Raw genomic sequence first — 24,168 nt, 5'->3', positions numbered from 1 at the left:
ACACGGCCGTGCTCGGAATGCAAGATGACCGCGAGGATCCAGAGGGCGCGCCATGCAAGCTCACAGGGCTGGGGGCCACCTGGGCCCGCGCGTGCAGCCAGGGGCTTCCGGCCGCGGCCCCGGCGCGTGGTCTGCGCGCGCCCGGCCGTGCGTGCGGCTGCCGGGAGGCTGCGTGTGTGCGCAGAGCGGGAGCGCAGTCCACCTTCCCGCTTCCGAGCTGGGTGCGCGCCGAGCACAGGAGGTGAGTAAGAAGGGCGGCCCTGCAGAGTCTCCGAGGCGGTTGAGACCTGCGGCTGGGTGGCGGGCGTGTCCACTGGACCTGCCTTTCCTGGAACGCGCCATCCTTGTAAACGCCTAGACCCCGGCAGCTAGGCCGGAGGCACCGCCCACTCCTTTGGAGCGGAGCGTGGCCCAGGTAGAGTCGCCCGGCCTTGGCGCTCGGGCTCGGGCCTCGGCGACCAGCAGCTCCCCGCGTCCGGTGAGCGCGGGAGAAGGGGCCCAGTGGGGCAGTGGGCTACGCGGAGGGCCCAGGCCGCGGCCGCAGCCGCTGGTTGTCCACCTTACCTTGCGTCGCCTGTGCGGGTCCAGCCACCGTCAGATCCGGGTAGTGACCCGGGGCGTTTGCAGCGGTGCGGAGGAAGAGGACGGGAACGGTGTTACGGTATTGGTGGGCCCCTAACAGGCCTGCGGCGAACGCTTTCTTGGAGCTATGGGGAAGGGCCCCGGCGCAGGGCTGTCGGAGGGATTGGAAAGGAATGTGAAAGTCAATGGGGAATGAGGAGAAGGGGCGGGGAGAGAAGGAAATCCCACGGGGCTAAGGCTACAGGATTCCTACAGGTGGTGTTAAGGAGCTTACAAGGCGTTTTAAAAGGATTCCTAGAGGTGCAACGGAGTGTCACTTTTCCAAGCAGAAAGGAATGATGCCATCCTCAAGCACGGGTAGTCGTTGAATTCAGTATCCGTTCACCTTCTTACTGCTGGATTTAGGAGGAAGATTTGCCGGTCTTTCATGATTTTGTTTCCTCTGCAGTTTGCACAGAGATTTTGTTTCCTCTGCAGTTTGCGTTTAGAAGGTGGCTGCGTTGTCGGAAAAGCTGTCAAGGAAGAAATTGCCAAACCATGTCTTTTTTTTCTGTTTTCAGAGGTAAGGAAAATTTGGGTTTGCAGTGTTTGACTGGGAACAAGTTTTTTAGCTTCTCCCAGGAGGCTTAAGCAAAAGAAGGGCGCTGAATTTGTGCTCTTAGTATGTGTCGATGCTTGATAAAAGCACAAATTATCGAACATGTATCAGTCTGTAGAAGAGAACTGTTTTTTAAGAGATAAGAGACTGACATTTTTTGCCCTCATAGACTAAAATGTTCATTCAAATGAATGGCCTTTTTTTTTTTTTTTCTGTTCAGTAATTCACAGCAGATCTGAGTGTTTTAATTAAATTATGGAATACAGAAAACAAAAAACTTAAATTTCATCTGGAATTCCACAGGTGAGTTCATCTTACTTATAACTTATAAATTATCCTAATTGGTTAATAATGTCCGTAATAATGCCCTTTACAACGTTTAAGGATCATTTATGTAGCCACGAAGTTTGTTGTGTATTCTAGTATGATTCTTTCATCAGAGGATTTGAAGAACAACAGTGAAACTCTACTAAGCCATTTTGGAGAATACATATTTTCTGTCTTTTTTCTTGCTTAAAAAACAGAGACAAGGCCTCTTTATGTTGCCCAGGCTAGACTAGAACCCCTGGGCTCAAATAATCCTCCCACCTTAGCCTGCAGAGTAGCCACGACTTCAGGTGTGTGCCACCTCACCTGGCTCTAATAATATATATTTTTTCTAAAATATTGAAGTACTAAAATACCATGGTTTTTCAGGAAAACCCGATAACTATAAAAAGTTAATTCAGTTGGTCATATTTAACTTCAAGTTCTGACTCAACTCCCTTTATCCCTAAGAAAATGCTCCATTGAGTACTTTTTCTCTTTCGCCTTTGGATGGATGATGTCTCTTTTTGTGCCCAGCCTCCAGCTTTGTTCCATCCACCATTGGATGATGCAGGTAGAACTCCCTTTTCGGAAATGCTTTTGTCCCTTTCACAACTACATTGTGTCCAGACCAAATAACCTTTTAGAGGGATGGATCATTGTTGCTCACTGTGGGGTAAACTCCCACTGTGTGGTAGATAGCCACATGAATGGGGTCAAGCATGTGGGATCAAACAGGATACTCTTAATGACCTTGCACAACAGATGCATTCAAAAGTTACAGTTCATTTAACAGCAAACTGTTAGGCAAACATCTCTCTTGGGACTATGGACAATGCTTTTATACTAATAAAAAAGTTGTATATTATAAATATTGATTTGCTTTTGTTACCAGGCCTTTTGGCATATTGTGAATTAGAGGCTAGGGGAAGATGAGAGGATGAGCTAGAAATACGGCAATTTGTAGGGCCACATCAGCATGGGGAAGGAAGATGAAGCTACAGAACATCTGTAGGGTAGAGCCCCAAGTGCCTGAAGGTTGGGAGATTTGGCTGGGGAGATAACGTGCACTCCTTGAATCTCTGAGATATTAAGGAACTAAAAGCTAGAGTAGGTTATCAGTTTCCCACCCCATGTAATTTTGACTCTGAATACAGGTAGGTAACTAGGATCCCATTGTCTGTGGCTTCTCTTTCTGTGTCTTACCTAGAACTATATTTAGCTGTTTTGTTTCCAGAGTTTGTTTTCAAGAATGGAGTTACCACTTTCTATGCAAAAGCAGAATGGAGTAGCTGAGACAGACCCTAGGGCCCACAAAGAAAATATTTACTATCTGCCTTTTATGGGGGAAAAAAGTTTGCCCACTTCTGGGATAGAACATGGATTTCTGCTAAACTCTCAAGCTGTGCATTTTGAACAGTCTCATAAATGTTAGAATAACAAAGTCCTCCTCTTAAAGCATTTCACAAGTCTGCAGCCACCTATTCCTGCAGCATGACATGAGGGCTCAAACTATATCTCATATCTGGAATTACATTTGACTACTATTTTGGTTACAGACTTTGTTGTTGAGAATGGAGTTACGCACTTTCTAAGATAAAAAGTTACCATCAAGTTTTATCTCTTAGCATTAAATAGTTCCTTTCTCTATACTGATACAGGCTGTAAATTTATGCCTCTATTGGGCACTAACACATTCTGAGAGTGCAAGCTCAGTTCCCTGCTGTGGATTTTGGTCACTAATTTAGAAACATTTGAGCTGGAAAGCCTCCCCCATGTTCTCTAGGTGGGCTTCACTGATGATGTTCGGTATGAAATGTGTAGTTGTGAGTCTTCCACCATGCTCTGCATTGAGTGTCTGCAGCTTGAGAACAGGGCTTGTCTGTCTGCTTCCCAGCTGCTACACCAACCTCTAACACAGGTCCAGAACACTGAGTGAATGAATGAAATACCCTCAGATGACTAAGGCAAAGGTAATTGATGGCTTAACTAACAAGAATGGTAAAGATCTGTAATATTCTCAATTTAGGGTAGTAATGGGAAGAAATGTTAACTAGAGCAGCTCCCTGATGCCCTTCCTCCGGTGGATAAAGCTGTTTGTAACAAAACAGACACAGAAAGCCCAGCTTTCAGGGCAGTCTTGCTGCTGTTCTGCCTGACTTGTGTGATCTTTGCTCCAGTTTTCCTAGCTCCCTGGACCGGGTTGACCTGTTGGCTCTTCCCACTGACTGCTGTATCACGTGGTGCTCTCCAACTACTCACCCCGAGTGTAAAGGTGTGTCTGCTTCTGCTGCATTCTTTGCTTCCCACCCAGGAATCTCAGGAGGCTGTGAGATTAGGTGTGAGGGTGGTCTCTCCCAGGGCACTGTGCCCTGGCAGAAGGAACTTGGCATTTGGAGCTGAAGGGCTTGAGTTTGGATTCCATGTCTTCCTCTACCTGGGCTGCACTGTTCCCTGAAAAATGGGATTGATGTTAACACAAATTTAACAGTGTCATGAAATGTGCTTTGTAAATTGTAGTTAGAAGCACTATAAACTCTATAGTGTCCAGAAGTTCACTATGCCTTTAAAAAAAAAAAAAAAAAAAAGCCCTGCTAAAAATCCTGATGTGTATTGCAAATTATTAAGAGTGATTTTTTATGTTTTTATTGGAATATGCAGTAGGGCAGAAGCAAAAAGAAAATTGCAGCTAAATTTTCCTTCTGAAGTCCTGCTGCTTTTGTTTGCTCCTCATTTTTCTCAGCCCAAACCCAGAAATCCGTAAAAGATTCTGCATGCCACAACCCAGAAATCTATCAGAGATTCTCATATACAGGGATTGTTTTACCTACAAGAAAGTAGTTTGTTTGCAAACAGTATATATAATATGTCTTACTTACATGTGTCTTTAAAAAGTCAGGTGTCTTCTACCTCAGCACACGGAAGCAGCAGGCTTCCATTTTAACGAGGCTTTAATGAAAGACATTCTCCCATATATCTTAGAAGATACCTGAGGGTGGTAGTGCTGCAACCAGCAGGGTTTCAAGGGCAGAATTGAGAAATGGTAATGGAGTATAGGTATTTATACTCACTGTCTACCTAAAACTGTGTGACAGCTACAGAGAGTGGTGCTCGAGGTGGGCTTTTTCTTAAACTCAGTAACTACTTCAAATTCATTCTTAAAAATTGAACAATTATATACACCATGGAATACTATGCAGCCATAAAAAAGGATGAGTTTGTGTCCTTTGTAGGGACATGGATGCAGCTGGAAACCATCATTCTTAGCAAACTGTCACAAGAACACAAAACCAAACACCGCATGTTCTCACTCGTAGGTGGGAACTGAACAATGAGATCACTTGGACTCAGGAAGGGGAACATCACACACCGGGGCCTATCATGGGGAGCGGGGAGGGGGGAGGGATTGCATTGGGAGTTATACCTGATGTAAATGACGAGTTGATGGGTGCTGACGAGTTGATGGTTGCAGCACACCAACATGGCACAAGTATACATATGTAACAAACCTGCACGTTATGCACATGTACCCTAGAACTCAAAGTATAATAATAATTTAAAAAAAAAATTGAACAATTTAAAATATGCCAAAATGAAACCTTTTCTATGAACTACATTTTAAACGTCAATAACAAAGTTGTAGAACCTTGTAGTTAGAAGGGACCTTTGACATTTCTTAGAATAACACTATTTTTGGTTTCTCATTTGCCTAGTGATACTTACATATTATTCAAAATAATTTGAAAATCTCTACCATGGCCCTTCTAAGTTTTTCTTGCCTCCAGAACAGAACATCCCAGTACCTTCAGCCACATGTCATGCAATCCTTATGCAGATGATAAACCCTTCACCGAACGAGTTACCCTCTTCTAACTTGTCAGTGACCCTTTCGAAATGGAACTCATATGGGGCTATGGAATTATGACCCCTTTTGCCCAGATGCTTTCTTGAACCTAGGAGTGTATTGGGGGGGTGTGTGTGTGTCTGTGTGTGTTAGAGAAGGGGGACACAATCTAGTATTCACTTGTAGGGTTTCTGTTAGCACTGCCATTCATTCACAAGTACTTGGGAGTGCTTCCTATGTGCCAGGCACTATGTTAGGTGCTGGGGACACAGTGGTGTGCAAGAATGAACATCATCTCTGTGCTGGTAGGGCCAGATGGAGCCTGATAAGTAACCTAGCCCAATGCCCTAAAATTCTGTTGAGGAATAATTCCTCAAATTCAATGACTTGCCTCCCTGCCAGAACTAGAATCCTTGTTTCCTAACTGCCCAGTTATTCCTTTACATCACCACCTTTTATCGTATTGGACTCATACTCAGCTAAACCATAAGGTCTGTGTAGGCTGCTGTTAAAATGGCCCCCCATCCTGCTCTTGTGCAGCTGGTTTTTCGAACTCTGACATAGGACAATAAATGTGTTCCCATCAAATTTCATCTTGCTGTCTTTAGCTTTTTCTCACCTGTTAAAACCTTTTGGATTGTAATTACATATTTTAATGAATTTGTCATTTTTTTCCTGTGTTTTTCTTGCCTACAAAATTGAATAAGCCCATATTCCTTTGTCTTTAATTAGAAGTATGAAATGAGAAAAGGCTAAAGATAGGCCTGTGATTTTTTTCCCCCAGTTTGACAAAGATGCTCCAGTCAACCTTAGAACATCAGCAGGAGGGCAGGTCTCTGGCACTTTTGTGTAACACTATTCCCAGAGTCCAGCACAAGGCCAAGAAATGTTTCTTGAACAAATGACTGCATGAAAAATACACTGGCTATGATGGATCAGCCGATTTTTAAGCCATCTAACCACTGTCATTACTCACATTTTCCAATTTTGTTCAGAAGGACTTTAAGTGCCCAGCTCTCTTTACAGAGAAGCTTGATTCTTAGGTGTTGTCTAGGAGTTTTGAAGAACCCTATTGAAAATGGGGCTTAGATTAGTCAAACAGAGCATTTTCAGGGAATCTCTTCTAGCTCCTGATGGTCATTGCGTTTGTGTCATAAGTGTTCACTAATGTTTACAGAGTCTCAGCAACATATTCAGGGTTATTTGGAATACAGATTACCATTAGTCCCTTCAGGGATTTCTCCATTGCCAAAAAGTGAACTTGTTGGGGAAGACTTGTTGAAAACTGGGTGAGGATTTGGAAGAGCTCAGTATGATTTGCATGGGAATTGGACTAGACTTCCCCTTCTTGAAAGTTTCTGGTTTAGCCACTCGAATAGCTGGCATTACAGGCATGCACCAGTATGCCTGGCTAATTGTTGTATTTTTAGTAGAGACGAGGTTTCACCATGTTGCCAGGCTGGTCTCCTGGCCTCAAGCAGTCTGCCCGCCTTGACCTCCCAAAGTGCTGGGATTACAGACATGAGCCACCATGCCTGCGCAAAAGTTTGTGGTTTAACTTTGACAACTCTTCACCTCTGAGGAAGAACAGAGGTGCTGCATTATGAAAGTATGAAGACACCAGGCCAGTAGGATAAAACAAGGCAGGAAGGAAGCTTTTGTAGTGCAGTGGCTACAGACTCCACTTAGGGTGGTGAAGATAGCCGAGTTTTCAGTGCTTGGCTCTGCAGGCTCTGACACCCTGACTAGTGAACAGGTGTCCAAATCTCAGGCTGGTTAGCCAAAAGATAAATGTTACAATAATGGTTCCTACTTCGTAAGATTGCTGTAATCATCAAACAAATGGAAATACAAAACATGCTTACTACAGTGCCAGGACCAGGCAAGGACTATTGCTAAAATTTTGGAGAGAGGGGAGTATGAAGAAGTTGGATAGAGTAGAAAGCAGGTTCTTTTTGATGTAAGCCTTTGTTTGCCCTGACAGAGGAAAGTATATTTCATTTTTACGTGTTATCAAATTAAGCAAATATACCAATTGCTATTCATTCAGTAAATAAAATTTCCTATTATATGTCCAGCTGTATGCTCCAAAGTATGGAGAAAAATGTAAATCATATCAAATATGCACAATCCTCAAATAAAGTAGCCTGACGCCACTTGAATATCACATGCACTACAGCTGGAAAAGGTTCTTGTATTTTGCAGCTCTCCTCCAGTTCCTACAAGTGCCTATGGCGAGACTTTTGACAGTGTGAGTGGTGCCCAGAAGAAAATGATGTTCACTTGTAGGAAGACTATGGGGCAGAAAGAAAGATCCCGGGAGAGGGGAGCACATGTGCAGAGGAGGAACCAAGAAGTGCGCATTTGGCCTTGTGGATCTCTACCAGTAGTTCTTGGGGGCTCGTATTTGCGGGATAGCAGAACATCAGGCAGCGGGAGATTCTAGGGGAAACAGAATCCTTGGACTCTAGGAGAAGACTTACTGATTTGGAAGGAGAAGGTGGATCCACTAAGATTTATTTGCATGTTTAATTGTATTATAGAGAACGTCATGCCATGTAAGACACATTTGGGAGTTAGGAGCAAGGTTTGTAAAGGAGATGTAGACAAATAATATTTGTAGAGGAAGCATATAGTGTGGACTCTAATAATAGCAGCAATACCATCTACTTAGCCCTTACTGTGTGCCAGCCCCATCCTAGATGTTTAGGACGTTTTATTTCATGTAGCTCTCCCAGTAAACCCCACGAGAAGGTATTATTGCTCCCATTTTACAGATAAGGTAACTGAACCTTAAAAAGGTTGAGTAATTTGCTGAAGTGAATTTCATTGCTTCTCAAACTTCAGTATGTCCACAAGGCACCTGTTAAAAATGTTTCTGATTCACTAGGTCTGGGGTGGGGCTTGGGGCTTTGCAGTCCTAATACACTCCCAGGTGGTGCCCATACACTTTGGGGGAGGGGTCTAGGCATCACATTCAAATCACCTGGGAGCTTTAAAAAATACTGCCACCTGGTGCTCGCTTTGGCAGCACATAAACTAAAATTACTGCCACCTGAGCCCTGCCATGCTCTGAAACTCTCATTTAGTTGGTCTGGCATCCAGCTTTGCTTCCAGTGTTTTTCAAGTTCTTCAGGAGATTGTAATGTGTGCAAAGTGAGAACCACTGGGTTAAAGAAGAGAGGAAAAAAGTAGTGGTCAGATGGCACTGGCTGTGTTTATTTCTGTATAATCAGGGGAGATCCTCAAACACAAAGCAGCAGTGAGTTGTGAAAATAAATAGATGTGTAATTGATGAGTCTAATTGAATGGTAGAGTTTTATATTGCTTTATGAGTTAATGTGTTTAGTTTGAAAGGGTACTGGTGAAATTTCCCTCAAATATGTGAATTGATAACGTGAGTTATGTAATAAGGAATATACATGATTGATGTAATGATGATTTGAATTAATATGCACAGGACCTTTTTTTAGGCAATTAAGATTTCCACTCCCTTTGCAGTATTTTATGTAGAAGAAAAGTTAGAATGTTGCAAAACTGACAGTAGTTTGGTAATTATCTATAATAGTTAGCATATGGATGATCCTGAATCTAGCATGCTTGGACCTAAAATGTAGCTAAAATTCGTTTGTTTTTTTTGGACCTTTTAAAATGCACATGATCAGAGTTAGCATAGCCTATTACAATAAGGTTTTGTTATTAGAAGAGAGCTGTTGAAAAGCATAATCTAACAAATTCAGTTTACTTTTGGATTCAATTTATTCTTGGCAATATTTACTAAGTGGATAAAAGTACGTTACCAAACCATTTACAAAGTATGCGAATATTACAGAGCGCCTACTATGTGTTAGACACTGGAAATATGGCAGTGAATAAGATAGGTCAGGTTTTCCCCCTCTTCAATCTTACATTCTTTTGAAGGGAACAGACAATAAACAAATAGAAATAGATTTTTAAAAGTCTAGATAGGGTTAAATGCTGAGAAGGTGTTAGGTTTAAGTCCCAGCTGATGTCCGACAAGATGTTAGGTTTGAGTCCCAGCTGAGGTCCGAGGGGAGTGGGTGGATGGGCGAATAGCTGAATGAACACTCGGGGGGCTGTAGGCAGGTGAAATGTAGTTTTATTCAGCAGCTTTTTAATCAGCAGCTTACTTACACTAACTCTTTCTCACAGTTTCTTTATCTTGGCTGTTTACTTCAGCTTTGTGGCTCCTCTTATGAGCCTGCTCCTGCTGCCCCCACCCTTGCAGCTGCACTCCCTGGCCTACAATGCCGGCATCAGGGTTAGCAGCCTATATTTTCCCTCTGGACATAAGTCCTCTTTCCCGAGGCGACCCACTCTCCCTTACAGGGGTCAGTAGCATCACTCTCTCTGGGCATTAGTGCACCCCCAAGCCATGTCAAGCCAACTCAAGCCCTGTGCACAGCATCAGCAGGGCAGTTATACCTTTTACAAACAATAGCGACTCAAAGCCAAGTATAAACTTACACAGACAGGTTATCTAACAAGTTAAGTATGCGCCTGTGCCCTAAACTTGCTAAGTCACTTTGACCCGAATGTTCGCCTTGGCCTATTCCTTAACCAAAGCACATTCATGTACTTTACGGAAGGGAATAATGAGGGATGTGATAGAAAATAAGTGCTGGGAGAACTACTTGAGATAAGGGGTCAGGGACGGACTCTCCTAAGTGACACTGTGCTGAGATCTGAGGCATGAGGAGCCAGCCTTTCCAAGAACCAGCTTTTTGGTTGGAGGGGCAGAGTAAGTGCAGGCTCCGCAAGGGAGCAAAATAGTTGACATATTCAGGGATAAGAATGGGAGCCAGGCCGGGTTTGGTGGCCCACATCTATAATCCTAGCACTTTAAGATGCTGCGGTGGGAGGATTGCTTGAGTCCAGGAGTTCGAGACCAGCTTGGGTAACATAGCAAGACCCCATATCTATATATTTATATATGTTTTTAAGAAAAAATTTAAAAAATCAAAAATAATGGAAGCCATGTGGTTGAAATAGGATTGAGAGGGAGTAGTAGTAGCAGATGAGAAAGAGGCTTATATAAACCCTTGCAGCCAGAGACTTAACAGATCTTCATAAAAAATGTGAAACATTGTTGCTGGCATTGTGACACATGCCTGTGGTCCTAGCTACTGGGGTGGATCACTTGAGGCCAGGAGTTCGAGGATGATTGTGCCTGTGAATAGCCACTGCTCTCCAGCCTGGGAAACATAGCAAGACACATCTCTAAATTTTTTTTTTTTGATGTTAATATTGTTATTTTTAAGCTTTTATTGTCTCTGTGCTTTTTTGGCATTCCCTAAATTTTCTGTAATGAACATAATATTACATTTGCAATTAGAATAAATATATTTTTTAATGATTACATTTGATTTCTTTTTGCAGGAAATAACCAACGTTTTTGCACTCCAGGAAAGAGTTTCGGGTTATTTTGGCTTAAATAGTTGTGCTGTTGTAGTATCTCTGTTTGTCTGTTTTCCTGGAGTCTTTGCATTTGAATACCAATACCCCCATTTATTTTCTAGTGACCTCCAGTATGTTTTTGTAGTAAAATAAAAAAGTGTGTATCTGCATGAACGATTAGTTACTATTCTTGTTAAAAATTTGTATTTTAGGTTTTAAGGGTAGGAATTTTGAGTCTTCCTTGTGAAAATGATAAGGCTGTGATGCTGCTATACTGTTTATATCAAGGTTCAATGGTTGCAAGAAATTAAAACTCAAAGCAGCTCTGGTCAGAAGAGCTCCTTAGCATAGGAAGCATAGCGAGCAGGCAGCACACTCCCTGGGATCTAGCAGCCAAGAACGTGAGATCTGGAGTCTTGTTTGAGTTTGTCTCCACCACTTACAAGCCTGTGATTTTGAGCATATTCTCACTAAGTCTTAGTTTTCTCACCTATTAAAAGAGGATAATAGGGGTTTTTAAAGCACCTTAATTCATGGGACTCTCATGAAGATTACATGATCTGGTGCCTGGAAGCAGTTACTGTTGCCATCTCCTGGTACCATTGTTAATACTTGTTAACACTGAGTGCCCACAGTGATACACAGAATGACTGACTGGACTGCTAGGCTTTTAAAAAATGTTTGTAATGAAGTATGACATGCAAAAAGGTGAGTGCATAAGTTGTAAGATGAATTGTCAGAGTAAACATGGCTGCCACCTAGAAAGTCCCCTCATTCCATCCCAGTTATATTTCCTCTGTCTCCCCAGAGGTTGCAGTGTCCTGAATTCTAACACCATAGCTTAGTTTGCCTACTTTTCAACTTGGCGTAAATGGAATCATAGTGTCTATTCTTTATGTGCTTGGCTTTTTTCACACAACATTATGGTTGGCAGATTGTCCATGCTGTGATGTGGTGTGGTAGTTTGTCCATTTTGGATAATGTGCTGTTATATGGATTTCTGCCTGCTATTGTGGGTGGATATTTGGGTTGTTTCCATGTTGGGGCTATCATGACTAGTGTGCTGTAATGACTTTTCTTGTACATTTTTTGAGGGGGGGCTGCCATTAGAAGGACTTGAGCCCCCACTTGTATATTTCTTGATGTCCTTGACATACATACACATTAATGGTGAGTGTCCTGCCTCAAGTGGGATTGTTGTATTGTGGGGCACATATATGTTCAGCTTTAATAATTCCTAAAAGTTGTCTGAAGTAAATGAACCAATCTGTATTTACTCCAGACTACAACTACAATTTTTATGGTTTTAATAATTCACAGAAACTGACCTCTTAAATCAATAAATACAGAGACCTCCTAAGATGGGGTTTCCAAAGGTGTGGAATACAAGTCTTGACAGAGGCTCTGAAAATTAAACCTATTAAAATTGGCTCGTTCACAGAAATTTGAGAAACACTGCATATTATATCCTTTTCTCAGAGAATGTACCTTAACATACTAAAAACTCTGAGAAGCCCTCCACTAAAAAAAAAAAAAAGAATAGTTTAGGCTGGGTGTGGTTACTCACGCCTGTAACCCCAGCACTTTGGGAGGCCAGGGTGGGTTGATCATGAGGTCAGGAGTTCAAGAACAGCCTGACCAATATGGTGAAACCCTCTCTGTACTGAAAATACAAAAATTAGCCAGGCGTGGTAGCATGTGCCTGTAGTCCCAGCTACTTGGGAGGCTGAGGCAGGAGAATAGCTTGAACCCAGGAGGCAGAGGTTGCAGTGAGCCAAGATTGCGCCACTGCACTCCAGCCTGGGTGACAGAGCAATACTCCATCTCAAAAAATATATAATAATAATAATAGTTTGTTTGAATGATTTCTGGTTGTTTTGGCCCACGGAGCCTTTTTGCGTCTGTAACACCTGTAGATAAAACAGAGATACAGCCTGTGATTGTTGAGGCATTGGGAAGGAGACGGCCATCTTTGGCTGCTGTAAAGCTACAGCATTTAATAATGGAGGTGCTGATTACCCCCTCTTTGAGAGTGGTGCTTTCATTGATGGTTGAAGCATTGGTACACTTAATACACTGGAAGCTGATAACCTTTTTATTTTTGGAGGTTTTCTGAGCTTTTCTAGTATGTGAGATGTTTTTTCAACTGCTGCAGATCAACCCCTAAATCAACAAGTAATTACTGGTGGCCTGCTGTTCACCCAGCATTGCACTAAGTTGGTGGGATAGATAAGAACTGTTTGCTTAATGGAAATTGCTTATAGTATAGTTGGCAAATTCATGTGTAGTTAATATAAGCACAAATTTATCTTAAAAAAATTTTTGTAGGTATGGGGTATCACTGTGTTCCCCCAGGTTGGTCTTGAACTCCTGGCCTCCAGCGATCCTCCCACCTTAGCCTCCTAAAGTGCTAGGATTATAGGTGTGAACCACAGTGTCAAGTTTATCTTTTAGAAAATGGAAATTATTTTTAAGTTGTAATTTCTTTCTTGACAGTGATGTGTGGCATTATTTAAGAAGTCAGTAATAAAACAATAGCATACTTCCCTGTTGGGCCTTTTCATATTGTTTTCTATTCATCGCTATTGTTGATTCTTCTTTCCGTCCCTCCTTTGGGACGTGGGAGTTAGAACAGTGTCAGGGTCCTTGTAGCCCACTACTCAGCTGTCCTAAGGAGGCAGGCCAGCTGCCGTGTGCTCTCACTATCAGGAAATGAGCCAATCCGAGGTCTCTGGCCAGTTTGATTTCTGTGACACACACATGCTGTGAACACAGGGGCCATTTCAGTTGAGCCTTTGTGTATATGGCTGAGTATCATTTTAAAAATATGTTTATCGATTGATGGTTGTACATATTTATAAGGTACATGTGATATTTTGATACATACATACAATGTGTAATGATCAAATCAGAAATTTAGGATATCTATAACCTCAAAAATTTAGCATTGCTTTATGTTGGGAATATTCAGAAACCATTAAGTGCTCTTGGTCCTGGGCCAGGCTCTGTGCTGACTGGTTAACCCAAGTTCTTTCCATTAAACCTCACAATAATTGAATTGGTTTTGTGATGCCTGATTCATAGCTGAAAAATGAAACTTTTGAGAAGGTAACTAACATGCCTAAGGTCATACAACTAGTCATTGTTGCCGTCAAGATTTAGGGTGGATTGGCTCTGATATCCAAAGCATTTTTATTATGCTTTTTTCCTGTTTGTTTTCATAAACTTAAAATACAAAGAAAACTAAACATTAGAGAACACCTATATTTCCATCGCCCTGAATTAGCAGCTGTTAATTATAGTATTTGTGACCAGTGTTTTTTTTCCCCTTTAACCACATGTTCCTTTCATTCTTCCTGCTGATGGGTGTGGTATGTTTTCCTGTAGTCCCATTAAAATCATTATTTCCTGTAGTCCCATTAAAATCATATTCATAGTTGCTTCTAAAGGTTAATCATTTCTTGTGTTTTAGAATTTTTATAAATGGTAATTTATACATGTATCATTATATAACTTGTTTATACTCAATGTTTTATTTTTGAGAGTTAAATTGATGTACTGTGTACAAATCCAGTTCATTTAGCTATCATATGGGATTCCATTGGAAGACATACCAACTTTTATTTATTATCTTATGGACATACATTTATGGATTTGATTGCTTTCTTGTGATGTTCCTTAGCTTTTCTTTCTATCCTCTGTATTTATTGTAAAATTTGATTAGATTCCAGTTAAAAATTACATTGTATCTCATTAGGAAATATCTAATATGTGTTTGTTCCATCATTTATGATGTTAAGATTAATTATTGGGTTAAGAGTGGTGACACCCTGATCTTCTAATGTAAAGTTTATATTTTTTCAGTTCTTGCAATTAAAAAGTAATCTTCATGGTGTTACTTTGGCGTCATACAGATAGCCAATTCTCCATCAACCTTTTATTTATTATCAAAACCCTGATGAATAATCATCAGTAATTTCATGAAAGATTGCAAAATTACAATTTTCTTATTCTGTCATTCCATCTATAGTAGTCCCTGCTTATCCATGGGGGCTATGTTCAACACCCTGTCCCCCAACCATGCCTGAAACCACTGTAGTACCACACCCTACCCAAGGAATGCCAAGGTCACCTTTTCACTTAAAGGAAGCACTTTGAGCTTCTCTTTGACCTATCTGAATTGTCAGCATCCCTACTTTTCTGCCTTGGGGCCATTGTTAGGTAAAATAAGGGTCACTTGCACGCAAGTACTGAGATACCATGACAGTGAATCTGATAACTGAGGGCTCCTACGTGACTAACAGGTGGGTAGCATATATAGTGTGGATAGGCTGGGAAGAGGGAGGATTCATGTTCCACCTGGGACAGAGAAGGATGGTGTGAGATTTTGTCATGTTACTCGGAACAGTGTGCAATTTAAAGCTTATGAATTGTTTATTTCTGGAATTTTTCATTTAATATTTTCAGACTCTAGTTGACTGTGGATAACTGAAACTATGGTCCAGGAAACTGCAGGGGTGATTGCTATACATTTCTAATTGGCATTTTTCTTTAAAACATTTTTAAATTATTTATTTTTGAAGCAGGATCACACTTTGTCACCCAGGCTACAGTGCGGTGGCACAATCACAGATCACTGCAACCCGGACCTCCCACACCCAAACCATCCTTCTGCCTCAGCTTCCCAAGTAGCCAGACCACAGGCTCATGCCACCATGCCTGGCTAATTTTATTATTTTTTGTAGAGACAGGGTCTCACTATTGTTGCTCAGGCTGATCTTGAACTCCTAGTCTCAAGTGATCCTCCCACCTTAGCCGCCCAAAGCATTAGGATTATAGGTGTGAGCCATGATACCTAGCCTATAAGTGGCATTTTTCTATAAAGAGCTTTTTCTCTTCAATTAGAGCTATTTGCTTCCCCTGAACTATAGATGATTCTTTAAAGCAGGAAATAAAAAATGCTGTCTTTCCTCCATCACCCCAGTAATTTTCAAGTAAGAGATTGGTATAGTAGCTCCTGCATTGAAACGTTTTACATTGCTCGTGTGCAGTGCAGATATGGTGTTCTCTTTAAATTTATGGATGAAACAAATTGTGTATATGAGGATTTTGAGCTTCTAAACATTGTTTTTGTTGTTTTTTTTTTTTTTTTATTTTTAGTAGAGACGGGGTTTCACTGTGTTAGCCAGGATGGTCTTGATCTCCTGACCTCATGATCCACCCGCCTCGGGCTTCTAAACAAATTTTTAGGAAATTTTATGGTTTTTAACTTTTTTAAGTGTTTTCCATATTTTTTGCAATTGATTTATAATTGTGCTGTGGTTAGAGAATGTAGCCTATATTATTGTTTTTAAAATTGTTGAGAAGGTTTATGTTACCTAATATTACTAGTTTTCTTTTTAAATGTGTTATGTTGTCTTAAAAATGAATGTTTCTATTCTTTTTATTAGATGAAAGGTACTAAATGTTTCATTTGATCAAGATTAATATTATTTGAAACATTCGTATCCTTTTTTATCTGCTTGATGTATCAGTTACTTAGATGTATTAAAAATCTCCCATTATAAATTTTCCCATTTATACCCATACTCTTCAGGTTTTGCTTTATGTATTTTGATGATATGTTTTTATGGTTATAGAGTTTCATGATTGTTAAATTATCTTTTTGGATGGTTTCTTCTATTAGTAATAACATCTCCTTTGCCCATTATTAATGATGTTTGTTTGTTTATTTATTTTGAGACAGAGTCTTGCTGCTCTGTTGTCCAGGCTGGAGTGTAGTGGCAGGATCTCAGGTCACTGCAACCTCTGCCTCTCAGGTTTAAGCAGTTCTCCTGCCTCGGCCTCCCAAGTAGCTGGGACTACAAGTGTGCACCACTGTGCCTGGCTAATTTTTGTGTTTTTAGTAGAGATGGGGTTTTGCCATGTTGGCCAGGTTGGTCCTGAACTCCTGACATCAGGTGATCCGCCTGCCTTGGCCTCCCAAAGTGCTGGAATTACAGGCATGAGCCACCATGCCCAGCCTGAGAGTCTTTTTTTAGTAGATAAGTTTACGTTTCCTTAATTAACAGCACATTTAGATTTATTCCTGCCATCATCTTTTGCATTTTCTGTTTGCATGCATTTTTTCTTTTTCTTTCCCATTTTCCTACCTTATATTGAATAGACAGATAACTGACTTTCTTCTATTTCTCAATCAATTTGGAAGATATGTATTCTATATTTGTTCTTTCAGTGATCAATGTAAAGATTAATGTACATTCTTAAATGAACTTTTTAGCAAAATGTGAAGGTTTATCCATATCTCTTTGTTCCTTAAAATATGCTAAGAATGTTAGCATATTTTAATTTTCCTGTGAAACATCTTTTTGTAGCCATCATGTCATTTTTACCTAGTATTTTAATTACATTTTTTAACCACATGAAAAAAATTTTTGCCCCTCCCTCCTTTTCAGGATAATCTATTTTGATAGTAAGAATCATTTTAGAGAACACAAATAGGATGGAAATGATGCCAAGGGTAGAACCACAGCTGATAATAACAGCTTCTGTTTGTTGAATACCTAACACAGGCCAGAAGCTTTGCATATATTATCACTAATTTGCACTATATTAATATCTTCAATATAGAGACAGGAAACTGAGACTTCAAGAGATACATACCCATTCATCCTGGCTGGTAAAGGATGGAGCTGGAGAGTGGACTTTAGTAGCTGGATTTGGAGCCACGTGTGTTGTAGGTGACCTAGTCTGTTCCGGCCAGTTCTTTAGAGTCCGTTCCTCGCTTTGGACTAGATAGTTTCACCTCTCTTTGCTGCTGCTTTATTTTATTCATGGGTCCATAAATGATAGACAAAATAACCGTAGTCAACATTCTCACATTTAGAAACGATGGCTTATAGAATGTGTAAAAAGTAACTTTTATAATAAGGTTTGCCATTTTAAGTTCTTCCCATTGTTGAAGAGTAGTAGGGCCTTCATCATCCATATGCAATTTATAAATGACACCCCTTACAACACTTTCCTTTGTTTTTCCAAAATCTGTTAAAATCTGCTGATTTGTTAGAATGAGATCCTTGTTGTAATAAATGTACAAGTCGTTAGTGGCTGAGTTGTAAATGGTGCCCTCAAGGGTTATGTAAATGCTCAGCCAGGTGAGGAGAAAACATATAAAGGCAGTGTTAATTTCATAATTCTTGTTCTCAAACTATTCCACTTCAGGTTTTTTTCTGGGATTGTCAGTGTATGGCTAGTAAAGGGGATAGGGGAGGATAGGAGGTGGATGGACAGATCTATATTTTATCCTTTAACAAATGGAGATAGCATATCAAGCTTCAGTGTCCATTGCACTCCTGCCGTAGGCCTCACTTTGTCTTGCACTTTGACTCCTGAGAGAAAAATTGTTTTTGCCAACAAGGTCATAGAATGTAAGTGGAGAAGCAAGACACATATACATGGAACCGAACTGGAGAGAGTTTGCTAAAACATTACATTCCGTTGTGTGGGTTAAAATATGGAAAGCATTACATACAGAAAAGATAATTGTGGCGAGACGTTATCAGGGCAGGTAAGAGATGACCAGATGAAGAGAACAAGGAGCCTTGAAATCCTGTTATTTTCATATGTATTAAGAGATAGAGGGGCTGTATGTCCAGAGACCCTAAAGTTGACCCAAGGTAGAGCCCTTGGTAGACCAGCCTTCCCATAAGGACATTAATGTCCATTCTCCATAGTGAATTCCAACTTTCCAAGAACTCTCCCCCATATAATTGTGGGTAAAAGGGCACCTGCCAGCAGCCTCCTCAGCCCACCCTTCCTCATGTTGTTCATCTGTCCCTTATGCTAAAATTCCTTAGCATTTGGTGTAAACAGTGTGTACTGCACTGTGGTGCCATGTTTACATGTTGTCTTGGGATTTCTTCTTTCTCCTGTCTCCTACTTCCTTTGGTCTCCTTAATGCCTGGTCTTTGGAAGTAGAAGATGTCCAGTAAACACACATACATGAATGCCTGCAGACTGAAGTCTGTGCCCATGGTGCAAGGAAAGCTCTATGGAATCCCAGATTATAAACCACCCTCTGCCTTGAGATCAGGAACAGAGCTGAGGCCTTGCTGTCACTTTACAGTCTGAATGTTCTATGCCTCTTCTTGTCTCAGCTAGAGCTTCTGTGTAAAAGCAAGTGTTCTAGGAGTTTCCGTCCCATGATTCTGATTGGGTGTGTGATTTCTGAAGAGGTTGGAATGGGAAATGTGGAAACTTAGTACTAAGGACGGGCCTTTGATTTAAACAGTTGCTGTCCAGACTAGCATTTGAGTTTAACCAATGAGGTAAAAGAAGGGATAGGTGGTGTTTGGGGCAAGTAAAAGCTGTTTCATAGTCAGTGTTTGAAAACTCAAGATAGATGATCCTATTTGTGTCTGGAGGACTTGCCTTTCAGGTGAAGAATCTCTACCTTATCCCACATCAGCAGTCACTAATAATAGAATAATGATCACTATAGGGTTTTTCTTATCCGAATTTGCTAGAATCCATATCAGAACACACAGCTGAGAAAGACCCTTCGTTTATTTGGGCATGTGGCTAGTAATATCCCCTTGAACTAAATCCTTTTTTTATAGTTAGGAGATACATTTTATTTATTTGTTTTTATGGTAGATTTATTTTTTAACCCACCATTACCCATCTCTTTCTGTCCCTATCCTATCTGCACCTAGGATAGAATTACATTTAACAGTAACCTGTTAATTTAGATAGAGTAGGATAACTCTACTCCAAAAATAATCAAAGGATGTCTAACATTGGTCTTGATGTAAGAAGCTAAAATAGAGTTTTGGTTACTGGTATTTATTTGCTTATAGTTAAATAAAGTAGATTCAAGTCAGGACTTTTTGTTTTACTCTGGAGATTTTGTTCTACCCTTTCTCCTTGAGTAGATAGTCAGATGTCTTTTAAAAATCTGTTTTGGGTATGGAATATTAACGCAATTTTCGATAACTCTTCCAGAACTTTCAACTCGCGTGCTTCTGAGCTGCTGTGGATGGCCCCGGCTCTCTGGACTGTCCTTCCGAGTAGGATGTCACTGAGATCCCTCAAATGGAGCCTCCTGCTGCTGTCACTCCTGAGTTTCCTGGTGATGTGGTACCTCAGCCTTCCCCACTACAATGTGATAGAACGCGTGAACTGGATGTACTTCTATGAGTATGAGCCGATTTACAGACAAGACTTTCACTTCACACTTCGAGAGCATTCAAACTGCTCTCATCAAAATCCATTTCTGGTCATCCTGGTGACCTCCCACCCTTCAGATGTGAAAGCCAGGCAGGCCATTAGAGTTACTTGGGGTGAAAAAAAGTCTTGGTGGGGATATGAGGTTCTTACATTTTTCTTATTAGGCCAAGAGGCTGAAAAGGAAGACAAAATGTTGGCATTGTCCTTAGAGGATGAACACCTTCTTTATGGTGACATAATCCGACAAGATTTTTTAGACACATATAATAACCTGACCTTGAAAACCATTATGGCATTCAGGTGGGTAACTGAGTTTTGCCCCAATGCCAAGTACATCATGAAGACAGACACTGATGTTTTCATCAATACTGGCAATTTAGTGAAGTATCTTTTAAACGTAAACCACTCAGAGAAGTTTTTCACAGGTTATCCTCTAATTGATAATTATTCCTATAGAGGATTTTACCAAAAAACCCATATTTCATACCAGGAGTATCCTTTCAAGGTGTTCCCTCCATACTGCAGTGGGTTGGGTTATATAATGTCCAGAGATTTGGTGCCAAGGATCTATGAAATGATGGGTCACGTAAAACCCATCAAGTTTGAAGATGTTTATGTCGGGATCTGTTTGAATTTATTAAAAGTGAACATTCATATTCCAGAAGACACAAATCTTTTCTTTCTATATAGAATCCATTTGGATGTCTGTCAACTCAGACGTGTGATTGCAGCCCATGGCTTTTCTTCCAAGGAGATCATCACTTTTTGGCAGGTCATGCTAAGGAACACCACATGCCATTATTAACTTCACATTCTACAGAAAGCCTAGAAGGACAGGATACTTTATGCAAAGTGTTAAATAAAGTAGGTACTGTGGAAAATTCATGGGGAGGTCAGTGTGCTGGCTTACACTGAACTGAAACTCATGAAGAACCCACAGACTGGAGACTGGAGGGTTACACTTGTGATTTATTAGGCCCTTCAAAGATGATATTTGGAGGAATTAAGTATAAAGGAATTAGAGGTTTTTGCTAAAGAAATTAATAGGACCAAACGATTTGGACATGTCATTCTATAGACTAGAATTTCTTAAAAGGGCGTTACTGAATTATAAGCTTACTAGGCTATAAAAACAAAACAGTGTGGAGTTTTATTTATTGAACAATCTAGTCACTTGAAGGTTTTGTGTGTATCTTATGTGGATTACCAATTTAAAAATATATGTAGTTCTGTGTCAAAAAACTTCACTGAAGTTTTACTGAACAAAATTTTACCTGTTTTTGGTCATTTTAATAGGTACTTTAAGATGTTGCAGTATTTCACAGTTATTAATTATTATTTAATATTACTCCAAACTTTCTGTGTTTTTAAATGTTTTGACGATTTCAATACAATATAAACAGGATAGTGAATCATTCTTTACATTCAAACATTTTCCAGTTACTCAACTGATCAGTTTATTACTGATATATCACTCCATTAATGTAAAGTCATAGGTCATTATTGCGTATCAGTAATCTCTTGGACTTTGTTAAATATTTTACTGTGATAATATAGAGAAGAATTAAAGCAAGAAAATCTGAATTATTGTCTTGTTTTTAAAAATATAGTCCTTAGTATTTTTAGAAGTCACTTAATCTGTCTCATTTTTCCACCTGGAAATTAGGAATAATGTAGAATGCCAGGCAGTAATTTCCTTTTGGAAAGGACTCTGAAGGCAGAAAAAAAGGGAGAGAACCTCATGGGCAGAATATTATAAAAAGAGTGTCATATTCCAGCATTTGAGTTGGAAAGAGAAGATTGAAGATCGAAGTTGCATTATTAGTCTGCCCTATTTTTTTCCTTTTAACAATCAGTTTGTGAATAAATAGGAAAGAAGCTGCCACTGTTATGAGTTTCTCATCAAGATGAAAGCCCTAATGTGTAAAGTCAAATCTGATTTAAATTTTGTGCTTTTGTATTAAGACATTTCTTCATGTGGTGATATATCTTTTGTTGGACCTGCTAATAGTAGGTCAAAGAGGAGTACTCCTTGTCCCCTATTCCTGGGATTATGCAGTTTTCTTTTTAGAGTTTATATAGGGCAAGTGGTTATTTTTTTCTGAATTATAGGATGGAAAAAGATCATATCCTTTGTCAGGAAATATAAACTTGAAAGTATGTAGTCAGCTCTTGTAATATTCATATTTATGATTGTCCTATATGAAAGACAACTTCAGTTAAAACTGTAATGTGTGGTTCTCTATAACAAGGCGATTTCTGTTTCCCAAGGCTCAGACCTAATCCAGTTATATTAAAATCAGTTAAATGAAATATTCTATGGAATCGATCTATGCCCTTGTTAATCTCCATCCATATAGGAGTCACTTTCTTTAAGACAGATGGTGGTAGTTATTTTTGTGGCATGGTTAGATTTGACTGGTTTTGCAGAAGATTATAGTCATGTACTGCATAATGACATATACAGTAGTGATCCCATAAAATTATAATGGAGCAGAAAATCTATTGCCTCATAATGTTATAGCCGTTGTAATGTCATAGCCTAGTGCATTACTCACGTGTCTGTGGTGATGCTGGTGTAAACAAACCTCTTCACTGCCAGTTGTATAAAAGTACAGCACATTCAGTTATGTACAGTACGTAATACTGATAATGACAATAAATGACACCGGTTTGTGTATTTACTTTTCATCATTATTTTAGAGTGTTCTCTTCCTGCTTATTAAAAAAAAAAATGTTAACTCTGATACAGCCTTGGGCAGGTCCTTCAGGAGGTATTCCAGAAGAAAGCATTGTTATCATAGGAGATGACAGCTCCTTTCATGCTATTTCCCCTGAAGACCTTCCAGTGAGACAAGATGTGGTGATGGAAGACAGTGATACTGATGATCCTGACCCTGTGGGCCTAGGCTAATGTGTGTGCTTGTGTCCTAGTTTTTTTTTTTTTTTTTTTGAGACGGAGTCTCGCTCTGTCACCCAGGCTGTAGTGCAGTGGCCGGATCTCAGCTCACTGCAAGCTCCGCCTCCCGGGCTTACGCCATTCTCCTGCCTTAGCCTCCCGAGTAGCTGGGACTACAGGCGCCCGCCACCTCGCCCGGCTAAGTTTTTGTATTTTTAGTAGAGACGGGGTTTCACTGTGTTAGCCAGGATGGTCTCGATCTCCTGACCTCGTGATCCGCCCGTCTCGGCCTCCCAAAGTGCTGGGATTACAGGCTTGAGCCACCGCGCCCGGCCGTGTCTTAGTTTTTAACAAAGTTTAAAAAGTAAAAAAATAAAGTTTAAAATAGGAAAAAGTTTATAGACTAAGGATATAAAGAATATTTTTGTGCAGTTTTACAAGATATTTGTGTTTTAAATTTAAGCTAAGTGTTATTACAAAAGAGTCAGAGTTTAAAAGTTTGTAAAGTTACAGTGATTTAAGTTTAATTACTGAAGAAAGAAAATTTTTAAATGAATTTAGTGTGGCCTACTTTAAGTGTGCCGTGTTTGTAAAGTCTACAGTAGTGCACAGTAATGTTCGAGGCCTTCACATTCACCCACCACTCACTCAGTGACTCAAACAGAGCAACTTCCACTCCTGCAAGCTCTGTTCGTGGTAAGTGCCCTCCCTATGCAGATGTACTATTTTTTATCTTTTATACTGTTTGGTGTTTTTACTGTGCTTTTTCTATTTTAGATACACCAATACCATTGTGTGACGGTTTCCAACAGTAAGTATTCAGTACAGTAACATGCTGTACAGGTTGGCAGCCTAGAAGCAATAGGCTCTACCATGTAGCCTAGGTATAGAGTAGGCTATACCACCTAGGTTTGTGTAAGTACACTCTGTAATGTTTGCACAACAACAAAATCACCTGACGTATTTCTCTACAACATATCTCCATTGTTAAGTGCCACATTTCTGTACATCGATGTTTGGGAAGCTAACTCAAAACATTTCTAGAGAGAACTTTTAACACACAAAAAAATTCCCTTTCACTTTTAGAAAAGACAAAAACAAAAAACACCAAACAAGTAAAATGTGAATAATTGCCAAGTTTCAGAAGATTGTTTCTTCTGAACTGAAGGTTGGTGTCTAAAAGAACCTACAAAGTTAAATGATTAGGAAAACATTAAGAGATTGGGTCATTATTTTTTTTGTTTTTAACTATATTTCTTAATAAGCTTTCAGGAAGTAAATATTAGCTATGTT

General features: G+C 40.1%; 2 protein-coding genes across 6 annotated transcripts in view; one reads left to right on the top strand and one right to left on the bottom strand.

The window, feature by feature from the left end:
- Positions 1-647, bottom strand: part of NMD3 (NMD3 ribosome export adaptor) — a 162,166-nt gene extending 161,519 nt beyond the window's left edge. Inside the window, exon 1 of one of the 2 annotated variants that reach the window (XM_050779916.1) lies at positions 565-647. The gene's annotated coding sequence lies outside the window, so the exon portion shown is untranslated. The remainder of the gene's footprint in view (positions 1-564) is intronic. The other variant, XM_050779918.1, reaches the window with a different exon arrangement.
- On the top strand, positions 129-22,668 carry B3GALNT1 (beta-1,3-N-acetylgalactosaminyltransferase 1 (globoside blood group)). Of its 4 annotated transcripts, none has more exons than XM_050779929.1 (5): positions 129-241; positions 1,060-1,144; positions 1,401-1,483; positions 3,667-3,761; positions 19,752-22,668. In XM_050779929.1, exon 5 carries the CDS (start codon positions 19,786-19,788, stop codon positions 20,779-20,781), a length of 996 nt encoding a protein of 331 aa, XP_050635886.1. In that variant the 5' UTR covers positions 129-241; positions 1,060-1,144; positions 1,401-1,483; positions 3,667-3,761; positions 19,752-19,785; the 3' UTR covers positions 20,782-22,668. The 4 variants fall into 4 exon arrangements, with proteins under 4 accessions (XP_050635886.1, XP_050635887.1, XP_050635888.1 ...); XM_050779931.1 differs by lacking the exon at positions 129-241 and adding an exon at positions 572-661; XM_050779930.1 differs by lacking the exon at positions 3,667-3,761 and having other exon boundaries at positions 166-241.
- The last annotated feature ends 1,500 nt before the right edge of the window (positions 22,669-24,168 follow it).

Source organism: Macaca thibetana, chromosome 2, assembly GCF_024542745.1.
Source record: "Macaca thibetana thibetana isolate TM-01 chromosome 2, ASM2454274v1, whole genome shotgun sequence".
Lineage (NCBI taxonomy): Eukaryota > Metazoa > Chordata > Mammalia > Primates > Cercopithecidae > Macaca > Macaca thibetana.
The sequence above is the reverse complement of the archived record's forward strand: the minus strand, read 5'-3'. Positions and strand labels throughout refer to the sequence as shown.